At 39.8% G+C, this 23144-nt stretch overlaps 2 protein-coding genes and 2 long non-coding RNA genes across 6 annotated transcripts in view; 2 read left to right on the top strand and 2 right to left on the bottom strand.

The window, feature by feature from the left end:
- The window catches only part of brpf3b (bromodomain and PHD finger containing, 3b), an 82994-nt gene extending 80823 nt beyond the window's left edge, over positions 1 to 2171 (bottom strand). Inside the window, exon 1 of the mRNA XM_072278636.1 lies at positions 1778 to 2171. The gene's annotated coding sequence lies outside the window, so the exon portion shown is untranslated. The remainder of the gene's footprint in view (positions 1 to 1777) is intronic.
- Positions 2129 to 17467, top strand: LOC140209956 (uncharacterized). 2 transcript variants are annotated; one of them, XR_011889111.1, is made up of 3 exons: positions 2129 to 2238; positions 16960 to 17057; positions 17154 to 17467. It is a non-coding gene; the product is annotated as an uncharacterized lncRNA (long non-coding RNA). The 2 variants fall into 2 exon arrangements; XR_011889110.1 differs by lacking the exon at positions 2129 to 2238 and having other exon boundaries at positions 16794 to 17057.
- LOC140209957 (uncharacterized) lies at positions 2248 to 9728 on the top strand. Its single transcript, XR_011889112.1, has 3 exons — positions 2248 to 2832; positions 5676 to 5726; positions 9441 to 9728. It is a non-coding gene; the product is annotated as an uncharacterized lncRNA (long non-coding RNA).
- LOC140209953 (mitogen-activated protein kinase 13-like) overlaps positions 9184 to 23144 on the bottom strand; it is a 74158-nt gene continuing 60197 nt past the window's right edge. For both annotated transcript variants that reach the window (XM_072278639.1, XM_072278640.1), the window contains 2 exons: positions 9820 to 9993; positions 9184 to 9543 (listed from right to left, as the gene is read on the bottom strand). In XM_072278639.1, coding sequence (XP_072134740.1) covers positions 9467 to 9543; positions 9820 to 9993 — 251 coding nt within the window. In that variant the 3' untranslated portion in view covers positions 9184 to 9466. The remainder of the gene's footprint in view (positions 9544 to 9819; positions 9994 to 23144) is intronic.

Here is a 23144-nt window from a genome sequence, read left to right as displayed (position 1 = left end):
GTACCATTGCCATCCAAATGCTCCGGAAATAAATGTTGGGCCAAGGAGATATCATCTTCCATAGACCTGTTACAGTGATAGGCAAATTGTAGTGGGTTGAGATTGTCTTGAAGGTTGGAGATGATGGGTGCTAAAACCAGCCACTCGAAGCAATTCATGATGATAATTATCAGAGCCACTGGTTGGTGATCATTAAGGCACGTTATCTTATTTTCCTTGCGTACAGAGATGATAGTGGTCTTCATAAAGTAGGAAGAATGATAGCCTGACCAAGGAAAGTTTAAAAATGTCTGCCAATACCTGTGCCAGCTGATCTGCACATAATCTAATGACACAGCCAGAGACACCCAGGCCTGGTGCATTCTGCAAGATTGATTTTACACCTCTAATGATGACTGGAGTTCAGGTGCCTTGGGACGCTGTCACGGTGGGTGTTGACATATGCACTTCTGTTTAAAATGTGTTAAGGAAAAGAATAGAGTTCAGTCATCACTACTGCCCAACTTTGTTTTGTATGTAAGCCGTGCCATAGCTCACTGGTACTTGATTTTGGCCTGATACTGTCAGCATATCTGATAGTTTTACAGAGCTCATACACATCTTGATTTCTCATAAAAGTCAGGGTCACCTGATTTAAATGCCGCAACCTGGACTTCCTGGTTCATCCATGGTTTTAGGTTTGGACACATCTTTAGTACACAGTCCTCAACACATTTACTGATGAAGTGTGAAGTCCACGATGGTAATGACTAGCAGCTGAATCTTTGAACATAGAGCAACCAACCAGCAAAGCAGTCACGTAGAAGCTTGTGTTTCCTCAGACCAGCACTGTATCGGATTCTTCTCCTGCTTTACTTTCTGCTTGCATACAGGGAGCATGTACTAAAGTATAAAAGGAGTTGACCCCATATATACAGAATACGTACATAATTCAGTTCCCCTGGTTTTAATAAACTACCAAATACATATTAATATGCACAATACTGTTGGAAATCGTTGACATGGCCCGAGGTCCCAGCTCAGTGTTGTGTTTACTTATTCACAGCCTCAGGTTGTAACACTATGATATTCGCGTCTGTTTTCCATTTGCATCCACACCAAAGCAGGCTCAGCTGTTCAGTGACGTAGACGTTATCGGGGGAGGGGCCAAGTGGTAACTGACGTCACTGCAGCAAATAATTTTCCCGGGCGCATTTGAATTTAACTCCTGTCGGTTCAGGCAACCGTCCAGGCCGCAAATAAATATCGCCACCAGAATAATCTAGCAGACCCCAGTTCAGGACTCGACCTGCCCGATCCCCGTCCATTCTGATAACGACTCCGCCCACACCCCTAGGTGGAATTTTCCAGAATTTCCCCCTTCAACACTGACCCCCTTATCTCCCTCCCCCCAACATGCTCAATCACTACCTACCTTGCTAACGGATGTACAATGGCAGACGGTGATCGGCAACGGCTTCAGCCAATTGCCAGTAGCGAAGCCAGGAACCGCGTTCCAATCAGGAACGGCCCTCTTGCCCGCGGCCACCAATCAGCGTGGCGAGAGGGCGGGATCAGCTCTGACCAGGTTCGGTTGGACGGAGAGAATTTACAGTGGAACAAGATGGCGACTCTTCCCACAACAAGCGACCCCCAACGCATATTAATTACAGACCTCTAACGGCTGACCTGAGTGCGTTTCATTCGCCGGCGGCAGCGCATCACAAAGCTCACAGCTCCACTTTACAAATTACTGGCAAACAAACGCGCACAACAACGTGTTAAAAACGCCATTTACCTTGTACGCGAGACCAGCAAAGGAGGGGGGGGCCGAGGGAAAGAAGAGAGAAAAAAAAATTTCCTCCGGGCCGCAATTATAATTAATGGCACCAGGAGAGCCGGTTATCTGCCGTTGTTCAACGCTGAATATGTCGTCCCCTCAGATCGGGGCGCTTCATAGTGCACCCGATGGATGTTTCGTCGGAGCCCGGCGTCAACAAAGACGGACTTTAATGGAGATTTTAGTGTAAGGAAGAGTACGTAAGATAGCGGTAGGAACGCGAACCCTTGCCGCTGGTTTGGGAGGGGGGAGGAGGTGTGGGTTGGGGGAGGGGGAAAGCTCTTTTCAATCACAAGCCGGACACGCCCCTGCGCATGACCCGAGCAAACGGGAAACCCCGTGCGGCGGTGGCGGTGGCGGCGGCGACGGACGGACGGACGGACGGGCGGGCGGGCGGGCAGCGGCCGGACGCGCGAGAGGTAGGGACGGCGGTCGCGAGCTGTTGCCGGGCGCTCTCCGCGTGCGCGCGTGCATAGGGGTGCAGCAGCCCCGGACGGCTCGCCTTGCACTGAGACTCGGCAGAGGAGGCGTGAATCCTAGTGCAGTGTTAGCGCTTCGAATGATGGGCGGGCTGCAGGATCTCCACTGTCAAGCAGTGGTTTTAATTGTCCCCGGCATTAACAAGTTAAATGCACCGGTATAACACCTTAAAAGAATAAAGACACTTGTAGCAACTTCCTGGGGTTTGAGCTGCCACTGACGGTCAGGCTGTCCTCTTAAAGCGAAGGTTCGGTTTCGCTCAATGAGAATTTCAAGAGCTAAAATTCAAGAACTTCAATCCAAATAAAGTTTTTAAACTTAAGAAAAGTTACGTTTTGCAAACAAAGCAGGGGATTTGGCGCACCTCTATAGATCCTTGAAACTTGCACAGCGTTGAGACTTAGTAATTTGCAAGAAAACATTAGGACACTCAAAAAAAGGCTGCTGGATGAACTCGGGTTAAGCGGCATCGAACTGGGATCTGCACCCGCATCAACACATACATCTTGCCCCTAAAGATGCTGCTTGACCCGGTGAGTTCTTCCAGCAGTTTATTTTTTCTCTCTCTTCTAGATCACAACATCTGCATTCTCACAATTGGGATAAACGTTTGAAGGCTAAAGATTCCTCGCTCAAGGATTTCGTTTGTTTAATATATTCATTGTTATTCTTTGATTAAAACCAAATATTATGCAAAATATGCCCTTGAAAAGATGTGGAATTTCAAACTAATCTCATGATACAAGTTGTCCTTTTGCCAGTCTCTGCAATTAAAATGTAGATGAAATAAATAGTGTACAGCGGTGGTTCGGTTAACGCACTTCGTATTGCATTATGAGAAATGATCGGAGCGAATCCACATCTGCAAGAGAAACCTTATTACGATTTGAAGTGAAAATTCGATCCTATGATTTAGATTGATCAGTGTGCCGGGATAAAATACTACAATAAAAGATGTAAAACAATCAAATTTTATGTGTTCAATATACCCAGTTGCAGAACACTTCAACAGTGTGTTTTCGAACTGTCACTTCGAATGGTTTGTGTAAAGCGATGTATTTTTAAATTCTTTCCCTACCACGGTGAATGAAATTGCGTTCATTGAGTGGCACGTCAACATCTAAGCACCATACAGGTTGAAATTGCTTTAAGAGTAGGCAGAATACTTCCTACTAATTTCCAAGTAACAATCCAAATTAAATCAGATTAATAATCATGCTGGATGTTTAATTGGCTATTGAAGTGTAAGATCCATTTTCATTTACTATCTTGTCAGTATAGTTTAAATTGCATGTATTAAACATGGATTAACGTTTTTCAAGTTTTTTTTGGGTTACAAATGTATTAGTAATTGATTCATTTTTGCCTCAGGCACTCTAGGAAACATGACCAGCCTCAGTTTTATATATTTTCATAAACTGAGTGTTACATTTTACTGAGGTAATTAAGAATTAAAATTGGTTCTGTTTTTTTGTATTCGAGAATGACAGTATCACTAATAGCATACCATGCCAACATTCATCAGTCCTGACAAAGGGTCTCGGCCCAAAACGTCAACTGTGCTTCTTCCTATGGATGCTGTCTGGCCTGCTGCGTTCCAGCAGCATTTTGTGTGTGTTCATGCCAACATTATCAGAAATGGAAGGGCTATATTATCTGACACAAATAAAAATTGAAAATACCGGAAAATGTATTTAACATTCCTGGTCCAAGACTCAATCTTAACTGTTTATTATTTTTCTCTTTCCTCAGATGCTGCTTTGCCAACAGTTTCTGTTTTTTGTAATTTTAGATTTCCTGTAATTGCAATTTTTAGATTTTTGTTACATACCACAATTCTTTCATAACTTGCAGTGCAAGAGGCTTCTCTTACTGTGTTTGCTTTTGTTACTGACATTCACACCACACTGGCACTAGCTTGAATCTCAGAAAAAATTCAGTCACACTGCAGATGACTTGCTGCTGTCAAGGATTGTTCGCGCATTATTTCTATCTTGTACTGTTCCACACAAATCTTTAATATGCACCTTATGCACTTACAGTTCTCCATGAAAACATTTGCTTTATCCCTTCCAACACACTAAAACACTTAATTCTTTTTTATTTGGTTATTACTGATTTGATGCAATCAATATAGTTCAAAGAAGTTGCAAGAAAAGGTTTGTGAACCCTTTGCAATTACCTGGTTTTCTGCATTAATTACTCATAATATACAGTCTGATCTTCATCTAAGTAACAGATAAATGCAATCTGCCTAAACTAAATACACACAAACAAATGTACTTTTCATGTCTGTATTGAACACATTGTGTAATCATTCACGGTCCAGGCTGGAAAAAGGATATGAAGCCTTGTATTTAATAACAGGTAGAAACTCTAGCAAACATTTCTTGTAGTTGCTGATCAGACTTGCACATGGTGAGGAGGAACAATAGACTATTCCTCCATACAAAACAGTTTCATTTCACCAGTATATCTGGGATACCTTACATGAACAGTCCTTTTCAGGTCACGCCACAGCATCTCAATTAGTTTTAAGGTCTGGACTCCAATTTGGCCATTTGTTTTTAAACTATTCCATTGTGAATTTACTTTTATCTTTCAGATCATTGTCTTGTTGCATCATCCAACTTCTATTAAGCTTCAGGTGACGGATCAGTCTCCTGTAAAATGTCTTGATACAATTCTGACTTCATTGTTCCCTCAATGACTGCAAACTGTCCAGGCCCTGAGGCAGCAAGGCAGCCCCAAACCATGATGCTTCTGTCACCATGCTGCGCAGTTGGGATGAGATTTTGGTGTTGGTGTGCAGTGCTCTTTTTCCTCCAAACATAACGGTGTGCATTTCTGCCGAAAAGTTCAACCTTTGTCTCACCTGTCCACAGAACATTATGGAACATCCAAATGGTCTTTTGCAAACTTGAGACATGCAGCAATTTTTTTTGCAGAGTAGTGGTTTCCTCCGTAATGTCCTTCCATGAACACCATTCTTGTAAAATGTTTTTCTTAGTGGACACATGAACAGAGACTTTAGCAAGTTCTAGAGATTTCTGCAGGTCTTTTGCTGTTACAAAAAACATTACCCCACAGGTTCAAATATTTTTTGAACCTAGACTGTGATTGTTGAAATGGCAGACTCAGTATTGACAAGAAGTACTATAATTGTGTTAGTCTATCATTGTGACTTAGATGAAATTCGTACCACATTTTGAGTAATTAATGCAGAAAGATAGGTTCACAAACTTTTTCTTGCAACTGTATATTGATTAGTACTAAACAGATATGCATCGTAAATGGCAACAACAGTATTGTTTACAAAGTTTTTGCCAGTTTCAGATACACTTAAAATGACAGACTGGTCAATTTCTCCCGCCAGTTTCTTTAGCAAACGAAACAGAAGTTTTCTCATCAAATACCAAATCTGAAGGTATGCCTATTAATTTGGAAATCATTGTTATGGTTGCAAAACCTTTAGCATGTATCTGAGTTGATAATAAATTTACTTTGAACTTTGCCTGTAATGTTGACATCTTCATGGTAGTAAAATAATTAGAACAGAATTACACACTGGTTATAGGTTGAAAAAAGGAAAAAAAACAAAAACTGAAGAAATAAGAGGTGAAGTTGCAAAAAATCTTAAAGATATGCAGCTTTTTTAAACTTTGACATCTACAGACCTTGAATATTCCAAAATAGTTAAAAAACTAAATTCTAATAATGGGGCTTCTTTATAAAAACTTAAGTAAATGAAATATACAAGTATTGAGAAAAATAAACTTTTGCAAGGAAAATTTTTAGAAAGTCATCGGAAATGTAAAGACATTGCAAAATCAGAATATTGACTAATGAGCAGTATGATAAGTTGTATTATCAATTCAACCAATTTCCCCTGGGATCAATAAAGTATGACTATGACTATTAACAAATAACACAGTGAACAGGCACAACAGTAGGTCACAAAGCTTTTCAAGCCTATTCTGCCATTTGACAATACCCTAAATTGAGAAGGCTGCAATCAATGAAATACTGTTGCGATTGATACTTGACCTTAGATATTTATAATCTCTGTCAACTACTTAGCTAAGGCGACCAAATGCCTAAATTTGTTGATGAAATAAATATAGACGCAATTGTGAGTACCAAGAAAGACGCAAATGTGCTTTGGAAATATGAACTAGCTGAATGAATGGACCACAACTTGGAAGATGTAATATCATGTGGAAAAATGTGAATTTGTCCACCTGGTCCCTCAAACCTGCCACACCATTCAATATGAACATGGCTGATCTATGCTGGCCTCAGTACTGTGAACTTCTGTACCATTCCCTATAAACTTCAATTCCTCAATCTTACCAAAGATTTATCTATCTCCTCATTGAATATATCCAATGACCTAGCTTGCACCATACTTTGGGGGTAGAGAATTCCTGCAAATCACTAACATCCAAAAGAACAAATTTCCACCAATCCCAGCTTTAAATGATTGCCCCCCCCCCCCCATTATTGCAGATTTATCTTCTTGTTCATGATTCTCACATTTATGAGAATCTCAGCATCTACTCTTTGAAATCTGTTTAGGATTGTAAAGATTTGAATTAGGTTATTCCTCATTTTTTGAATACAGACCCAAACTATCTAACCCCTCTTAATTCTCCCAGAAATTAGCCTGCTGAATCTCCTTTAAACTCCAAAGCTTCTCTATCCGTTTTTTTTTAAATTTAGAGATCAAGTGCAGAACAGGCCCTTCTGGCCAATGAGCCAAACTGCCCAAAAATCCACCTATTAATAGAGAATTTACAATAACCAATTAACCTACTAGCCAGTAGGTCTTTGGAATGTGGGAGGAAACTGGAGCACCAGAAGTAAACTTCACATTCACGGCAGGGACTGCAATGCGCAGTACTATAATAGTGTCGCGCCAGCTGTAACACTACCGTGGTGCCCTAAACATTTGTTTGAATAGGGATAAAAACTGCTAAGTACCCGATGCAACTACTTTAAAAAACTTTAAGTCCTAACCTTTTTTGCAGTGAAGGCCAAAATGCTGTTTGCCTTCGGAATGATTTGTTGGGATCTGGGTGTGTTTATATACAAGTAACTGAAAAACCAACATGCACATCCAACAGATTATTAGGAAGGCAAATGAAAGCAAAAGGAAGATTATCTGATGCACTGGTAAGGAAATGTTATCACAATTGTGTGTAGCTAAGGTTCATATTCTTGCTCTCCTTGCACAAGAAATAATGTACTTGTTTCAGAGGGAGTGAGACAAAGATTCACTAGAGTAGTTCCAGAAATGGCAGGTTTGCTTTATGAGTAGAGATAGATTAGGACCTTTCTCTGTGGAGCTAAGAATGAAAAAAGACACATTGATACTTACTAAATTGTTAAACGGTTTGACACTAGACGAAGGGAGGATGTTACCTTTCATTGAGGTATCTAGACCAGGAGAACAGTTTGAGAATAAAAGGCAAGGTATTTACTTCTGAGATAAAGTAAAATGTTGTCACTTGTCTGACGGTGAATCTTCGAAACGTTCTGCCCCGGAAGCCTATGGAGGTTCATTTGCTGAACTCATGCAAAACTGAGATTGATTGCTTTCTATGTATTGAGGTAATAATTCTCAGATGGAAGATCAACCATAATCTTGAATGATGGAGGAGGCTCAAAGACTCAGATTAACAATTCATGTTCATAATTCATACATTATCTTTTACCTCAGGTCTTTTTTTTTTGCCCCATTTCCATTTTCCAAGGTCGTCCAACGTAAAGGTTTCTAAAGATTCATAAACCTCAAGAAAAAAATACCTTTTAACATCAAGCCTAAATATGCAACCCATTATCCTGGAATATGCCCTAGCTTTAGACTCATTGGCCAAAGTTTAAATGTGATCACTTCTATTCTTCTAAACTGCAAAGTTTAGACATCTAATTCAGTCTTTTATTACGATACAGTGCAGAATGGGCCTTTCGAGCCACACCGCCCAGCAACCCACCTGTTTAACTCTAACCTAATCAGGAGATAAGTTACAATGATCAATTAACCTACTAACTGGTAAATCTTTGGACTGTGGGAGGAGACCAGACCACCTGGAGGAAACCCACGGAATCACGGGGAGAATATACAAACTTCACAAACAGCAGTGGTAATGCAAAGTGTGCACTAACCACTATGTTACCATGCCACCCCATTTATTTGACAGACCTCTTGTCCAGGAATCATTCCAAATAACGCTTATTGTTCTGGCTTCTAGTTAGTTATATTCTTTGTGAGACATAGAATCCAAAAGTACCCAAAGGTCCAAAGCAGAGTTAGTAAACCTCTGTACAATTGTAACAAGATACTTGTATTCACATATTCCAAGCCTCCTGCAGTAAAGGCCTTGTTTTCCTAATTGCTTGCTATGTCCACTTATTAATTTTGTGATTCATTTACAACGTTCCCAAATTTCTTTGGAGACCGGCATTTAAAAACAATGTTTACAAGTTAAACTGTATACTTATATTATTTTGAGCATTTGAAATTTATCTTACTGGAGTGATGACCATCTCTGAGTCATTTAGGACTTGACTAAAATTTAACTGGGATTTCTAGATATTTCACCTCTATGCATCTGGCACCATATCTATATCAAGAACAGAAGAGTTTGGGTGGAGATAAATTGATCATATCGTGACCAATCCAAACCTGAATTACTTCTCATTTTTCTTCACACCTGACCCAACCAAGAGTGGTCGAGGAAATAACAGTTCACTGTGGTGATAGGGTGCAAAGAAGCAACTTGCTTTGTCGTGGATGATGGAGAGAGATAATTATGTGGACACTAAACAAAATCAGCCAATATATCCATATGCAAGTTGAAAGAAAACAGAAGTTTATTCCATTTAGCACATTTTGTACATCCTGTTTCATTGTGGGGAGGTTATAAAAATGATTAAATTCACAACTAGTTTTCATGACAATTACTCATGTCATCAATAACATTATGGAGTGTCCAACTGAAGTTAATTATTAATATATACAAGTGATTTAAATGTTCAAAATCTATAATGAATGACTATTCTTCATAAACATGCATGTACTATTCAAAATTTTCATTTTAACAAATAGAATATGTCTCCATTTGTCTCTCCTCAACAGCATGTGTTTACTGGGTGGTCTCAGAGCTACAATGATGTTTCCTTGGATATTCTGTTTAGACTTGATACAGGAAGAAATGTCATCACCTCCTGAAATGTATGCCCTAAAAACAACAGCATTCTATTAAATGCCTTTCTGGTGTACAAACATAAAATTTAACATTTTGCATCTAAGCATTATAATTAATTTGCATACTTTCAAAGTTTTGATTAAATGAATCCTTGATGATTTTTGCTTTGTTAATGTCCCATAAATTGCTAAGTGCATTAAAAAGCACAAATTCTGGAATACGGTATTATTTCTGCAATTGTTTCAATAAATACAAAGTTTATAAAATGTGAAATTAAGTGGCATTACTAAATATTCTATATTCACTTACTTTTCCACATATCAATGGACAATGTCATCTGATCCAAAGAATCATCAAATGGCTCTGATTTAGTCTCATCTTCGGGCTCTCTGAATGGTTCAAAGTAGGGATGACTCAGAGCTTCAGCAGCTGATAACCGTTTGTCTGCATCCAATGCTAACATTTTCTCCATGAGGTCCAAAGCTAAAATAAATTAATTGATATTTAAAAAGGAGAGAGAATTTTCACCTCTTCATCCAAAAGTAACCATCAGTGGCCACTTTATTAGATACACCTGTACACCTCGTTAATGCAAATATCTCATCATGCCAGCAACTCAATGCATAAAAACATGTAGACATGGTCAAGAGGTTCAGTTGTTGTTGATACCAAACATCGGAATGGGGAAGAAATGTGATCTAAGGCTCTATGATCATGGAATGTGTTGGTGCCAGATGGGGTGGTTTGAGTATCTCAGAAACTGCTGATCTCCTGGGATATTTACATACAATAGTCTCTACCATTTACAGGGAATGGTGCAAAATACAAAATAACTGTTATTTGGGCAAAATACCTTTTTAATGAGAGAGGTTAGAGGAGAATGGCCAGACTGGTTCAAGCTGATAGGAAGGCAATGGTAACTCAAATAACCGTTACAACAGTGGTGTGCAGAAAATGCACAATAGATCAAACCTCAAGGCTGATGTGCTACAGCTAAAGATCTCAAACGTGCACTCAGCGGCCACATTATTAGATACAGGAGGTATCTAATAAAGTGGCAACTGAGTGTATATCTGTGCAGCTTATATTTATTTCTCCAAGTTATAAATCTCTGGATTACTCCACATGCCATGTGCCAGTCAGAGCAGGAACGATGATAGTAGAGATGAGAGAGTGGCTGAGGATCTGGTACAGGGGACAAGCTTTTAGCTTCTTAGATCATTGGAACCTTTCTGTGGCAGAGATGACCTATACAAGAAGGATGGGTTGCACCTGAACTGGAGAGGAACCAATATCCTGGCTGGGAGGTTCACTAGTGGTGGGAGGGTGTAAACTAGTTTGGCAGGGGGATGGAAACAGAAAGTGGAAGGATGACGAAGTAGTAGATGTCAGGGCCAGTAAAAAAAAAAGGCAGATACAAATTAATAGATACAATGGGATGGATAGTTTTGAAGTATGTGTATTTTAATGCTAAGTGTATTTTGGTTAAGTGTGATGAACTTAGAGCATGGATCAGTACATGGAACTATGATGTACTGACTATTACGGACACTTGGTTGAGAGAGAGTGGGTGCTTAATGTCCTAGGGTTTTGATATTTTAGAAAAGAGAGAGAGGGAGGTAAAGGGGGAGGGGGACAAGTTGCATTAGTAATCAGAGACAATATCATAGCTGCACTCAGAGGGGACATAATGGAGGGATCATCCACTGAGTATATAGGTAGAACTCAAAAATAGGAAAGGTGCAATCACTCTGATGGGATTATGCTACAGACACCCAATAGCCACTGGGACATTGAGGAACAGATGAGCAGGCAGATTAAGGAAAGGTGTAAAAACATTAGTTGTTGTCATGGGGGATTTCAACTTCCCTAAAATAATCTGGGATCTTCCAAGTGCAAGAGGTTTAGATGAGGCAGAATTTGTTAGGTGCATCCAGGAGGGTTTCTTAAATCAATATGTACCTTGTCCAACAAGAGGAGGAGCTGTACTGGACCTGCTGGGTAATGAGCCTGGCCAGATGACTGACCTCTCAGTGGCTAAGTAATTAGGGAACAGTGATCACACCTCCTTTATTTTTATGATAAAGTAAAGTATGGACCTTGCAGAAGCGTGATAAATTTAAGCAGGGCAAATTACAATAGAATTAGGCAGGAACTAAGCAGAGTTAATTGGAACCAGCAGTTTCAGGACAACAATGGAGGGTGTTTAAGACAAATTGCACAAGTATGTTCCACCTAGAAAGAAGTACAAGGAATTCAAGGTAAGGAAACATTGGATGTCAAGAGAGATGATGAATTTAGTCAAGAAGAAAAGGGAAAAGTATGTAATGCTTCAGAAGCTAGAATCAAGCAGAGGATTATCAAGATGGGTGGAATAGTAAGTTTGCAGATATTACGAAGATCAGGAGTGTTGTGTGTAGTGTGGAAGACTAGCAAAGAATACAGGGGGGGTCTAGATCAGTTGCAGAAATGGCAGATGGAACTTAACCCAGACAAATGTGAAATAATTACATCTTAGTAGGTCAAACGTAAAGAGACAGTACACTATTAAGGGCAGCAGTGTTGATGAACAGAGGGATCTTGGGGTTCAAATTGATAGCTCCCTGAAAGTGGCTACACAGGTTGATAAGGCATCTGGCATGTTTGCCTTTATTAGTCCAGGCATTGAGTTCAAAAGTGAGGAAGTTGCTGTATGTTGTAAATTTATAGAACTCTATTTAGGCCGCACCTGGAGTATTGCATACAATTCCGGTCACTCCATTATCGGAAGGATGTCGAAGCATTGGAAATGGTGCAGAAGACATTTACCAGAATACTACGTGGATTAAAGGGAAAGTGCTATAACAAGAAGCCGGCCGGTGGCATAGTGGCATCTGCACCAGACTTCGAGGCAGGTGGTCCCGGATTTGAATCCAGCCGGCCCCTTGCACACCTTCCATCTGTGTTGGGTTGAGCATCGTGTCAGCAACTTGGCCTCATAAAAATACAAACAAGGAAACAGCAAGGTTGCCACCCGATGTGCCATAAGGCATGGAGAGGAAGAACAAGTGTACCAAGAGGCTGGATTTGTATTCTCTGGAGAGTTGGAGGCTGAGGGGAGTTTTGATAGAGGATTTTGAGATTGTGAGAGGCACAGATAGACAATATCTTTTTCCAGGGTTGAATTGTCTAATACCAGAGGTCATGCATTTAAGGTGTGAGGGGCAAGTTTATTACACAGGGCGCAGGGTGCCTGGAACATGCTACCTGGGGTGGTGATAGACGTAGATACATAAGGGGCTTTTAAGGGGCATTTAGATAGGCACATGCCTGTGAGGAAAATGGATGGATATGGACATTGTGTAAGCAGAAGTGAGATTAGTTGGCCATTTGATTACTAATTTAATTGATTTGTCACAACATTGTGGGCTGTAGAGCCTTTTCCTGTACTATACTGGTTTATGGTCTATTTTCTATGTTCTATTTGTCTTCCAAAATATCTATTAAACTACATCCCTCTGTAGAAAGAGTCAACCCTGTTAATATGATTGTTATATCACAGTGGACTACTTTGAGTGTTGTTACATTATGAACCTATCCCATTAAACTCAATAAAAATTCCTAAGTAAAAGATTAGCTCAAGTGGAGACAGAGAGTCACTGACAAACCCATACATGCACCAGTGACTGGCTGCACTACCATAAGTAGCTCCAAATAATAGACAAAGTGGAAAAAAATGGAAATCCAAATAAAAGCCAAAATTTGTTTAAGACTTCAGTATATTTGTGTGGAAAGTTTACAGCCTTACTGCACAGGTACATGGAGCTGAACATTGCCCATTCCCACTCTATCCATTATTTTTAGGACCGTGCAGTGAGTCACTCGTGCCTGTAGGGTTCCACTTTAGCAGATTCATAATTTCTTTTCAAATATTTTAATCTTCAATTCCTACTGGAGACACTCAATTGTATGTAAACTTATCAACCCTTCAAGATTGATGTAGTCATGGAAACAGGTCCTTCGGCCTGTGAAGTCCTTGTCATCCATCATCCTGTCATTCATCATCTTGTCATCCATCACCCTGTCAATCAGTACAAATCCCATTTTATTCTCCCAGCATTTCCATTAAATGTCCCACAGATTCCAGCATGCCTCTACAATTTAGGGACAATTTATGATAGTCAATTAACTAACCAACTAATGGGTCTTTGACGTGTAGGGGGAAACTGGATCACTTGAGATGGGGAACCTATGTGGTTAAAAGGAAAAACATGAAAAATTCCAGAGACAGCATGAGAGTCAGGATCATTGGAGCTGAGAAACGGAGGCCCTACCAATGGCATTATTATGCCACTCTGATTATCTTGCTGTAGGAAGAGTAGTCATAGAAATAAACATCAGGTCTCAAACCTTACAATGGCATAAAACAGTGTATTTTGAGGAAGGCACCCAGAGTGCTTTGGGAATGTTCCCTCATCCAAATCCTGATAAAATTACCTAGTAAATTCTAGAAATGCTCCAAATCAGGCAGAATCTGCAGAGATAATAGGTAATATTTCAGATCAATGATCTTTCTTCGGATGATTTGTAATTTACATTCCTTACACACTTAGAGAATTTCTAACACTTTCTGCTTTATTTCTGAATTCTGTGGTCTGCAGAATCTTGCTTTAGATCCACTTTAAGTCCATGCAAGATATATCCACAGACACCAGCTTGCAATTTAAAGACTGGTTTATGCAGAGACAAGTCTCTGCTTACAAGGGCAAAATCTCACCACAAATTTCTAATTATTTGGATAAATTTAGATTTACTTTAACAATAGGGGAAACCTGTAAATACATGCTGTCATTGTTTATGAATTGATTATGATTATAAAAATTAAAAACTGTAGATACTGGAAACAGTTAGGTCAGGCAGCATCTGTGGAAAAAGAAACAGTTAAGATTCTAAGGTATAGAATCTTCCAGCTAAGCAACATGAATTCTGTGCAACCGGAAAGTGTTAGTATTTTTAAATGGAACCATACCAGGTTGCTCATGTTGAAACTTAGTGCAGTTACACAACATAACAATTTAAATATAGGTAAAAATGAGTTGAACAATTAACCCAGATTACTGTCATAAGTAAACATCTTCATCTACTGCTATTTGATATATTCCTAGACATATTGATATTTAAATATGAGTTCCTGATTTATGATTAGCTAGTGTCTGGCATGTGACGGAGTCAAGAACTACCTGTTGGATAACGACATTCACTTCTGAGTGTCAGCCTTGACTTACTGAATTAAGTGGATTTCTGCTCAATTCAGGAACAGATAGGATGTAAATTTCTATTGTGCTCTATACCTCCATATGCACTTACAATGAATAGTTTGCCAATAATGGAAAGGATGCCAAATATACTCATATGGTTTCACTAAACCATTAAAAAGTTACAAAATTCCCATGAGCCTTTACCAAAACCTAAATATTATGATGGCAAGTCTATCTCATGCATTAGCCAATGAAACTGAGCAATGACACTCAGAGCTAAAAGCTAATAAACAACTCCTCCAAATAGTGAAATCATAAGACCATAAGACAGAGAAGCAGAATTAGGCTATTTTGGCCCATCAAGTCTACTCTGCCATTCAATCATGGCTGATCCCTTTTTCCCCTCCTCAGCCCCACTCCCTGGCCTTCTCCCCGTAACCTTTGATGTCATGGCCAATCTAGAATCTGTCAGTCTCCAACTTAAATACACCCAATGACCTAGTCTCCACAGCTGCCTGTGGTAACAAATTCCACAAATTCACCAACCTCTGGCTGAAGAAATTTCCCCACATCTGTTTTAAACAGACTTCCCTCTATCCTGAGGCTGTGCCCTTTTGTTCTAGACTCCCCCACCATGGGAAACATCCTTTCCACATCTACTCTATCTAAGCCTTTCAACATTGGAAATGTTTCAGTGAGATTCCACCCCCCCCCCCATCCTTCTAAGTTCCAGTGAGTACGTTCCTCACATGATAACCCTTTCATTCCTGGAATCATCCTTGTGAGCCTCCTCTGAACCTTCAGCACATCTTTTCTTAGATAAAGAGCCCAAAACGGTTCACAGTACTTAAGGTGAGGCCTCACTAATGCCTTATAATGCCTCAGCATTACATCCCTGCTCTTATATTCTATACAGTACCTCTTGAAAACATTGCATTTGCCTTTCTCACCACCAACAACATGCAAGTTAACCTTAAGGGTGTTCTGCACAAGGACTCCCAAGTCCCTTTGCATTTTTTGGACTTTTTCCCTGTTTAGAAAATAGTCTGGATGTTTATTTCTTCTACCAAAGTACATGACCTTACATTTTCCAACATGGTATTTCACTTGCCAGTTGCTTGCCCATTCTCCTAATCTGTGCAAGTCCTTCTGTAACCTTCCTGTTTCCTCAACACTACCTGCCCCTCCACCAATCTTTGTATCATCTCCAAACTTGGCAACAAATTCCATCATCTAAATCATTGATATACAGCATAAAAAGAAGCAGTCCCAACACCAACCCCTGCGGAGCACCACTAGTCACTGGCAGCAAACCAGAAAAGGAGCCTTTTATTCCCACTCACTGTACAAATCAATGGTGCAAACTCCGATACTGTATGTGCATGTCAAATACTCTTCCATTCTTATTGCCAGTCCACCCTACATGGATGTAATTCAGAGCTTCCATTTGTCTTGAAATGTAAGGCATCATTCTCATTAAAGAATCAGTTAAGATGCAAAATACAAGTAAACAAATCTTCCTATTAAAACACTTAATAGCTTTTCTTTCTATTTTTCTGACAAGGGACAAGGTAAATTCAGTAAAGTTTACTAATTCTATGAAAATATTTCTTTGCAGTTATGGTACTGCACTGTTAGGAATGTCAGGAATGCTCTGAGGAACTGCCTGAGGTCACAGTAGTTACAACGATAACTGGAACACGCAGATCTGAGTCCCATGAGCCAGACTGATGTCAAAGATGGATAACCAGCAGATTAATGAAAAACTTACTTTTTTGATCTCAAAGTGCAAATCCTTAAATTATCTTCAAGGAAATAGTGAATTCTCAAATATACTCATGACTAATACCTTTTGTAAAATGATCTGCTTTGGTTACTCCTGCCTGACTATACTTTGTTTTTAACATCAACAGAGAAAGTAAAGAGTAAAAGAACAGAGTACAATATATTTGTTTAAGTTTTAAGGCATATCTGTAGATATTTCTCTACTGTTACAAACTTTGCATGCAATTTTTTGAGAAATTCACAAACATTAACTCTGTGCATTTGTTTCACTGTGATGGAACACTGCAGTGACAGTCAGATTTACTTTGGCACAACCCTGGCAGCTAATCTACATGTGAAGGAGTAACAAGACACTGGAAGGTCACCCAAAATGTGATTACGCACTCCAAGAATGAAATCCTGACACTTTTTGGGTCCTTCTATATAGATTCCCAAGACTCTTGATACAAGTCTGAGCTCTAGCAGATACATATTTACACTGCAAACAGCACACAAATAGAGTGTCAGATTGGCAGTTGTTTAAAGGTAAGCAAAACATTTTAACAGGAATGCATTGCAGACCTGCAATTTGTGACAGGCAAAAAGATTTTTTTGAATTAACTTATTCTATTTATTTATCAGATTACAGCACGGAATAGGTCGTTCTGTCCTTCAAGCCATGCCGCTCAACAATTCCCGATTTAATCTGAGCCTAGACACAGGACAGTTTAAAATGACCAATTATCCTACCAACCAGCTCATCTTTGGACTGTGGGAGGAAACAGGAGCACCCCAAGGAAATCCACGCGGTAACAGAGAGAACGTACAAACCCCATACAGGCAGCGGCGGGATTTGAAACCAGGTCGCCTGTTTTGTAAAGTGTTGTGTTAAACACTGTGCTACCATGCCACCTCAGTCAATCTATAAAAGGAAATTAAAATAACAAAATTAAAAACTTGAGAAATCATTGGCTTAGTGGAGGAAAAATGGAAAGAAATGAATAATATTCAATAAATTTGTGCAGAAATTGTTGCTTCATCAAAATAGAAGGAGTTCTCCAAGAACACAGGAGTTGCTGGATATAGAAACAAAACTATAACATAGAAATCCTTTCCTGCTATTTACTAAAACAGTTATGGATGTTGCAGTAATACATAAATATCATTGTTTTCTGAGATGAGGCTTTCATTATCAGCTTCCTCTGTCTGTGTCAGGTCGGTTTCAGTACCTGTTTTTCTGAGCCCTATTTGGATATCATAGAGCTGCCAGTACTTAGCCTCACAACTGCAACGTCACAAGTGAGCCCTTAGAAGATCCCACTGGGCAAAATGCAGAGTATTCTTCTTACAATTTCAGCTTCACGAATGAATATTAAAATGATGAGGAGGGAGGTTGTTGCAGAATTCTCCCAGAGATATCCTGAGAGCTGGTGCATAATATGACCCATAAGAGGCATTTTCTTTAGGCAGCATGTTGCTGGGGAAATCCAGTGATGAGTATGAGTTTCTATGAAATCTGGATGTATAAGGTGATCTCATTTATGTCTTCTCCCATATGATTTGTTTGATGCTTGTGATGTTTTTGCGGCAAGAGAAGGATTAGATTTTGACAAATTCCCATTGGCAGGTAAGTTTACATGGGTAAGTCAAAGATGATGTAGGGGAAAACAGTGAGCAGAGTAAACAGCAAGAATGCAGAATGCTATGCAGCAGCCTTGCAAAGAAGGCAGATTGTGTTAACACTTGAAATAAAAGTATTTCAAAAGAAGCAAGATTAAAAAGAGTTGATTGTTCTGTTAATAAGTCAGAACTTCAATTTTTCAGTCTGGTGCATTTAAAAGCTGGGGTGGTAATGGGGATAAGCTCCCACTACGTATTAAATGCTCCCAATGGCGTGCACTTCAAATAGCCTCAGACAACCAAGTCTAGCTCCTGGCCTTCAGATGTGGTTAAACAACTAAGCCCAGTGGAACCATTTCTACTGACAAGAGAAGAGGCAAAGGCGGGCTACTGGCACCTTAAAACCAGTCGCTTCGGGCAGATGGGGCTCGTCAGCCACGGTTGGCAGCTCATCCAGAAGGAGGAAAACTCTGATGTCAAACCTCTGCTGCCTTGCGACTATATTCACTCATTGCGACTAAAGCTTTTGGAGTAAACACCAAGGGAAAAATCAGGAGCTGGAGTCCCTAAAGCAGTTCAGTACTGACTGGCAACTCCTGCAATGCTTCTGATACCTAACTGTATCGGTCCCTGACATTCCTTTGGGTTCATCAAATGCGTGGAGAGGGGGAGCTTGTTACATGGGCAACAGCTTACTCTCCATATCGTACTGCCCAGGTTTGCGTATCCAGACAGCTAGGACACAATATCGATGGACAACTCTGACCAACAGAGACCTCCGACACACAGCTTTTAAAAATACGGTGGAGATGAATATAGGGCCTTGCATAATCATTGGTGTTATTTGGGGGAGTTTCTGGTCTTAGCAAAATCCCCGCTGTGAAATGAAATGTCAAATACAGGATCTATTCCAAGACACTATGGAAAGCAAGGAAAGAGATTTTCGTTAGGCTTGGGTGATGTACCAGAAGACAGGAGGAAACAAATGTTATTTATATTTATTACTGATAAAACAAGGAAGTACATGTTGGTGATCTTTACGTTAGTAGTAGGTAGTTTATTGAAAAAATTCCAAAGGACTTGTTTCATATTATATTCACTTGGAAAGGCAGGGACTGATTTGGGTGAGTCAGCAGAGTTTTGTGCAAGGAAGATTCTGTCTCACAAATCCGATATGAGTTTTTTTTTAAAAAGAAGTAATTAACAAAATTGAAAGTAGTGGTATACATAGACTTCAGCAAAGTTTGACAAGGTCCTGCATGGCAGCGTGGTCCCAGAAGATTAAAGTATATGGGGGATCTAAGGTCTGTTGGCAAACTGAATTCAGAATTGACTCCATGGTAGTAGTGGAATGTTGTTTTTCTGACTGGAAGTCTGTGACTAATGGTGTTCTGCAAGGATCAGTGCTTGGGCATCTGTTGTCTGTCATATACTTGGATGAGAAAATAGATGGTTGAGTTCATAAATTTGCCAACATGGAAATTGGGGGAGTTGTCAAGAGCGGAAAAGTTTGTCTAAGGATCAGCTGGAAAGTTGGATGGGGTTATGATGATAGATAGATACTTTATTCATCCCAAAGGAAATTATGGTGTCACAGTAGCATTACAAATGCATGGATATAAATATTAGAAGAAAAGTAGAAAGAATAAAAAATAAGTTACCTCAAACAGTCTAACAGGAGAGGGTCATCACTTCGCTGGCTACAGGTTGATTCGTTATAGGCCCTAATGGCCAAGGGTAAGAATGACCTCATTGGAGCAGCGCAGTTGTCTTACTTTATTACTAAAATGTTTCTCACCCTCTGTTCAGCAATGGTGGAACGCAGAGGGTGAGAAACATTTTCCAGAATTGCCAGGATTTTCTGTAGGGTCCTTTATTCTACCACAGCCACCAGTGCGTCCAGTTTGACTCCTATAACAGAGCCAGCCTTTCTAACCAGTTTATTGAGCCTGTTGGCATCACCCATGTTGATGCCATTGCCCCAGCACACCACCGTATAGAAGATTGTACTGGCGACAACAGACTGGTAGAACATGTGAATTGTGGCCTACGTACTCCAAAGGATCTCAATCTCCTCAGGAAGTAGAGGTGACCCTGGCCTTTCCTGTATACTGTGTTTGGTGCTCCACTCAGATCTGTCACGGATAGAATTTAAATGCAGGTAATTGTGAGGTAATGCATATTGGGCTTCAAATACAAGCAGGATATGTACTGTTAATGACAGGGAACTTAGGAGCATTGATGTACGTAAGGACCCATGGGTACAAGTTCATAGTTCCATCGTGACACAGATGCATAGGGCAGTGAAAAAGGCATTTGGCGTGCTTGAAATAAAAGGCTGAGGCATTGAGTGTAAGAGTTGGGACATCATATTGCAGCTGGATAAAAGATTGGTTAAACCACACTCATACAGTTTTTGTCATTGCCCTGCAGGAAGAATGTATTGGTATGAGGAAGAATGCAGAAAAGATTGAGCAGGATATTTCATGGAATGGCAGGCTTTAGTTTGAAGATATCAGAAAAACTGAGTGTGTTCTTATTGGAGCATAGCAGGCTGATAAGCGATGGCCTTATTTATAAGATTAGGTTGGGACTGGACAAGGTAGATAGTGATTTTCCCTGGTTAAGGAAGTATAAAACTGGAGCCATAAGTTTAAGATAAGTAACTTCAGAATCAGAACTAACAACACCGACAAATTATGAAATTTGTTAACTTTACAACAGCATTATAATGAAATACATGATAAATAGATATGGAGAAAACAAAAAAACTGAGTTACATTAACTATATGCCCATTAAACTTGTAGAAATCTGAGCAGATGGGAAAGGTTTAAAGTACTATTGCCATGAATTTCCTCCCTGCTTCACCTCTTCCTTTAGATCTGACTTGCTCCAACTCATTTCATACACTGCTTCACCCAGTACCTGGAAGTTAATGAGTGAAATGTAACCTTGCTTTGTGAGGAGCATGACAGCTTTAAGTACATCATCGACTGCCCTGCCAGCAATTGCTTCTCAATGGGAAAATGGCCAGTGAGAATTTTAGAGGGGCCCAATAATTAATACAACCTGGGATGTCTGTTGGCTGCAAGAGAGAGTTTAAAACTGTTTAGATTGTTTGCTGTGTTACAGGTGGCATATCTGGATTAAATGCGCAATCTGCAGTTCAGGAGCAATGCCTCGACTGGATACATAATCAGAATTAATTCACCATAACCGTGAGGGCAAATGGAGTACAGGGAAGGAGAACTTGAAAAGATAATTTTATTATCCGATGCTATCTCTGCTCATTTGGAAAGAAATAGCTGAGGAAGCAGTAAAGATCCATTCGTTATCTCTGCATAATTATGTTGTTTACAGTTTACATGTCCTGGTTCACAGACTGTGTGCCACAATTTAAAGTATAATGTGTGTCATCAGCTATGATTCATATACTACAGCTAGTGTTTTCAGATTGGTGGTGTGGTATCTTCTTCCTCGCTAAAGTCAGTCCCTCGGGGTCAAGGATGATTTGCATCCACTCTGTTTTTGAGCTCCCATGGGACTAATGTGGGAAATGCACACTCCACAGATGGATATAACTGTTATGAAATGGTATAACCATACCTTTTAGTACACTATGAATAGTACTGTTGTAATTTCACATGTAAACTTGGAACAAAAGGCAATTCCAGAACACTTGTATTGATAAAATAATCATCTTGTATATAACAAATGCATATTGAATTTGATTCAGTAAGGTGCACATTTAATACTTGGTTCTTAATATTTTCACAGGATCTCTTTATCGTGTAATATTGCATTCCTACCTGATAGGCAAAAAAGAAGCAAATTCACAAAGTTCTCAATATAACTGTTAAGTATCCTGAACACACTGCTTTGTTTTACACATCCTCACTTAAAACATGCAAACTTTGCCCAAATGCTTTCAAGACCATGAACTTAACACTTCATTTGTGGCGCCCCACACAGACTTCCAATCTGCCCCTTGTAGGGCATGAAAATGCCCGACGCAGCCCTCTCATGGTCTGAGTTGACATTCCGCCCCCCCCCCCCCCACCCGTGCAAAGTTAACTCCCTAAAAAACTTGATGTTCAGTGCTGTGGTCAATCCCTTACCCATGACCAACGCTGAATTACCCAGTAATAGTACTTTGCTCTATCATCAGTACCTTTAGAATATTGGAGTAAAACTTAAGTCTATAATCAATCTTGCTTGAAAACAGGCAAGCATAGGGTGAAGTTACACACTTTGCACAACGTTGCTCGCTTTCTCAACAGTAGAGCCCTGCTGCTTGATCTGGTTGAAAAATTAACCACTAGAATGCAGTTGATGTTTAGCTAAGGGTGGTCATGAGAACAATTTGTGGAATGCTGAGCTCAATCCAACTACCATGGCTTCCCATTCTGCCATACGTCAAACCCCCTAATGTCAGCCAAGAAAATATCTTAATCAGCAAGTACAACTGGCTGGCAACAAAAAATGCAACACACTGAATGCTAAACATCTTCCATCAACTTGATGGGTGACGGTCAATATGCCGGTGACATAAGATTTCCCCTCTTCTCAACGACACATGCAATGATAATCACAATCCGGAGCATAGAGGTCCTGGGTTTTAAATTGATTTCGAAATCCAGGTCTGTTATGAGAAATAGACCTGACCTATTAAGTAGCTGTGACACACTGCCTATTACTCAGTTTGTGAATTCATGGCCTAAGCAATCCTGTAGTGGTCGTACAACTTGAGTATACCCACATTCTCAACATGAAACTTCAACTGCTGCTTAAAACAATCATGTATAATCACAGTAAAAAATAATCTCTACTGCTTCAACAAATCATCCAAGGGCATTTAAGATGCATATTCTAATTGCCTAATTTTTGATTCTTCCAGTTTAATAATTCCCATAAATGGGTCAGACAAGCCAAAAACTGAAAAAGAAAGATGATTCATCGAATTATAAAGCTTTAAAACTGAACCGCTGTTTCAAATGATTAATCATAATGAA

The sequence above is a fragment of the Mobula birostris genome, chromosome 14, assembly GCF_030028105.1.
Source record: "Mobula birostris isolate sMobBir1 chromosome 14, sMobBir1.hap1, whole genome shotgun sequence".
Classification (NCBI taxonomy): Eukaryota; Metazoa; Chordata; class Chondrichthyes; order Myliobatiformes; family Myliobatidae; genus Mobula; species Mobula birostris.
The sequence above is the reverse complement of the archived record's forward strand: the minus strand, read 5'-3'. Positions and strand labels throughout refer to the sequence as shown.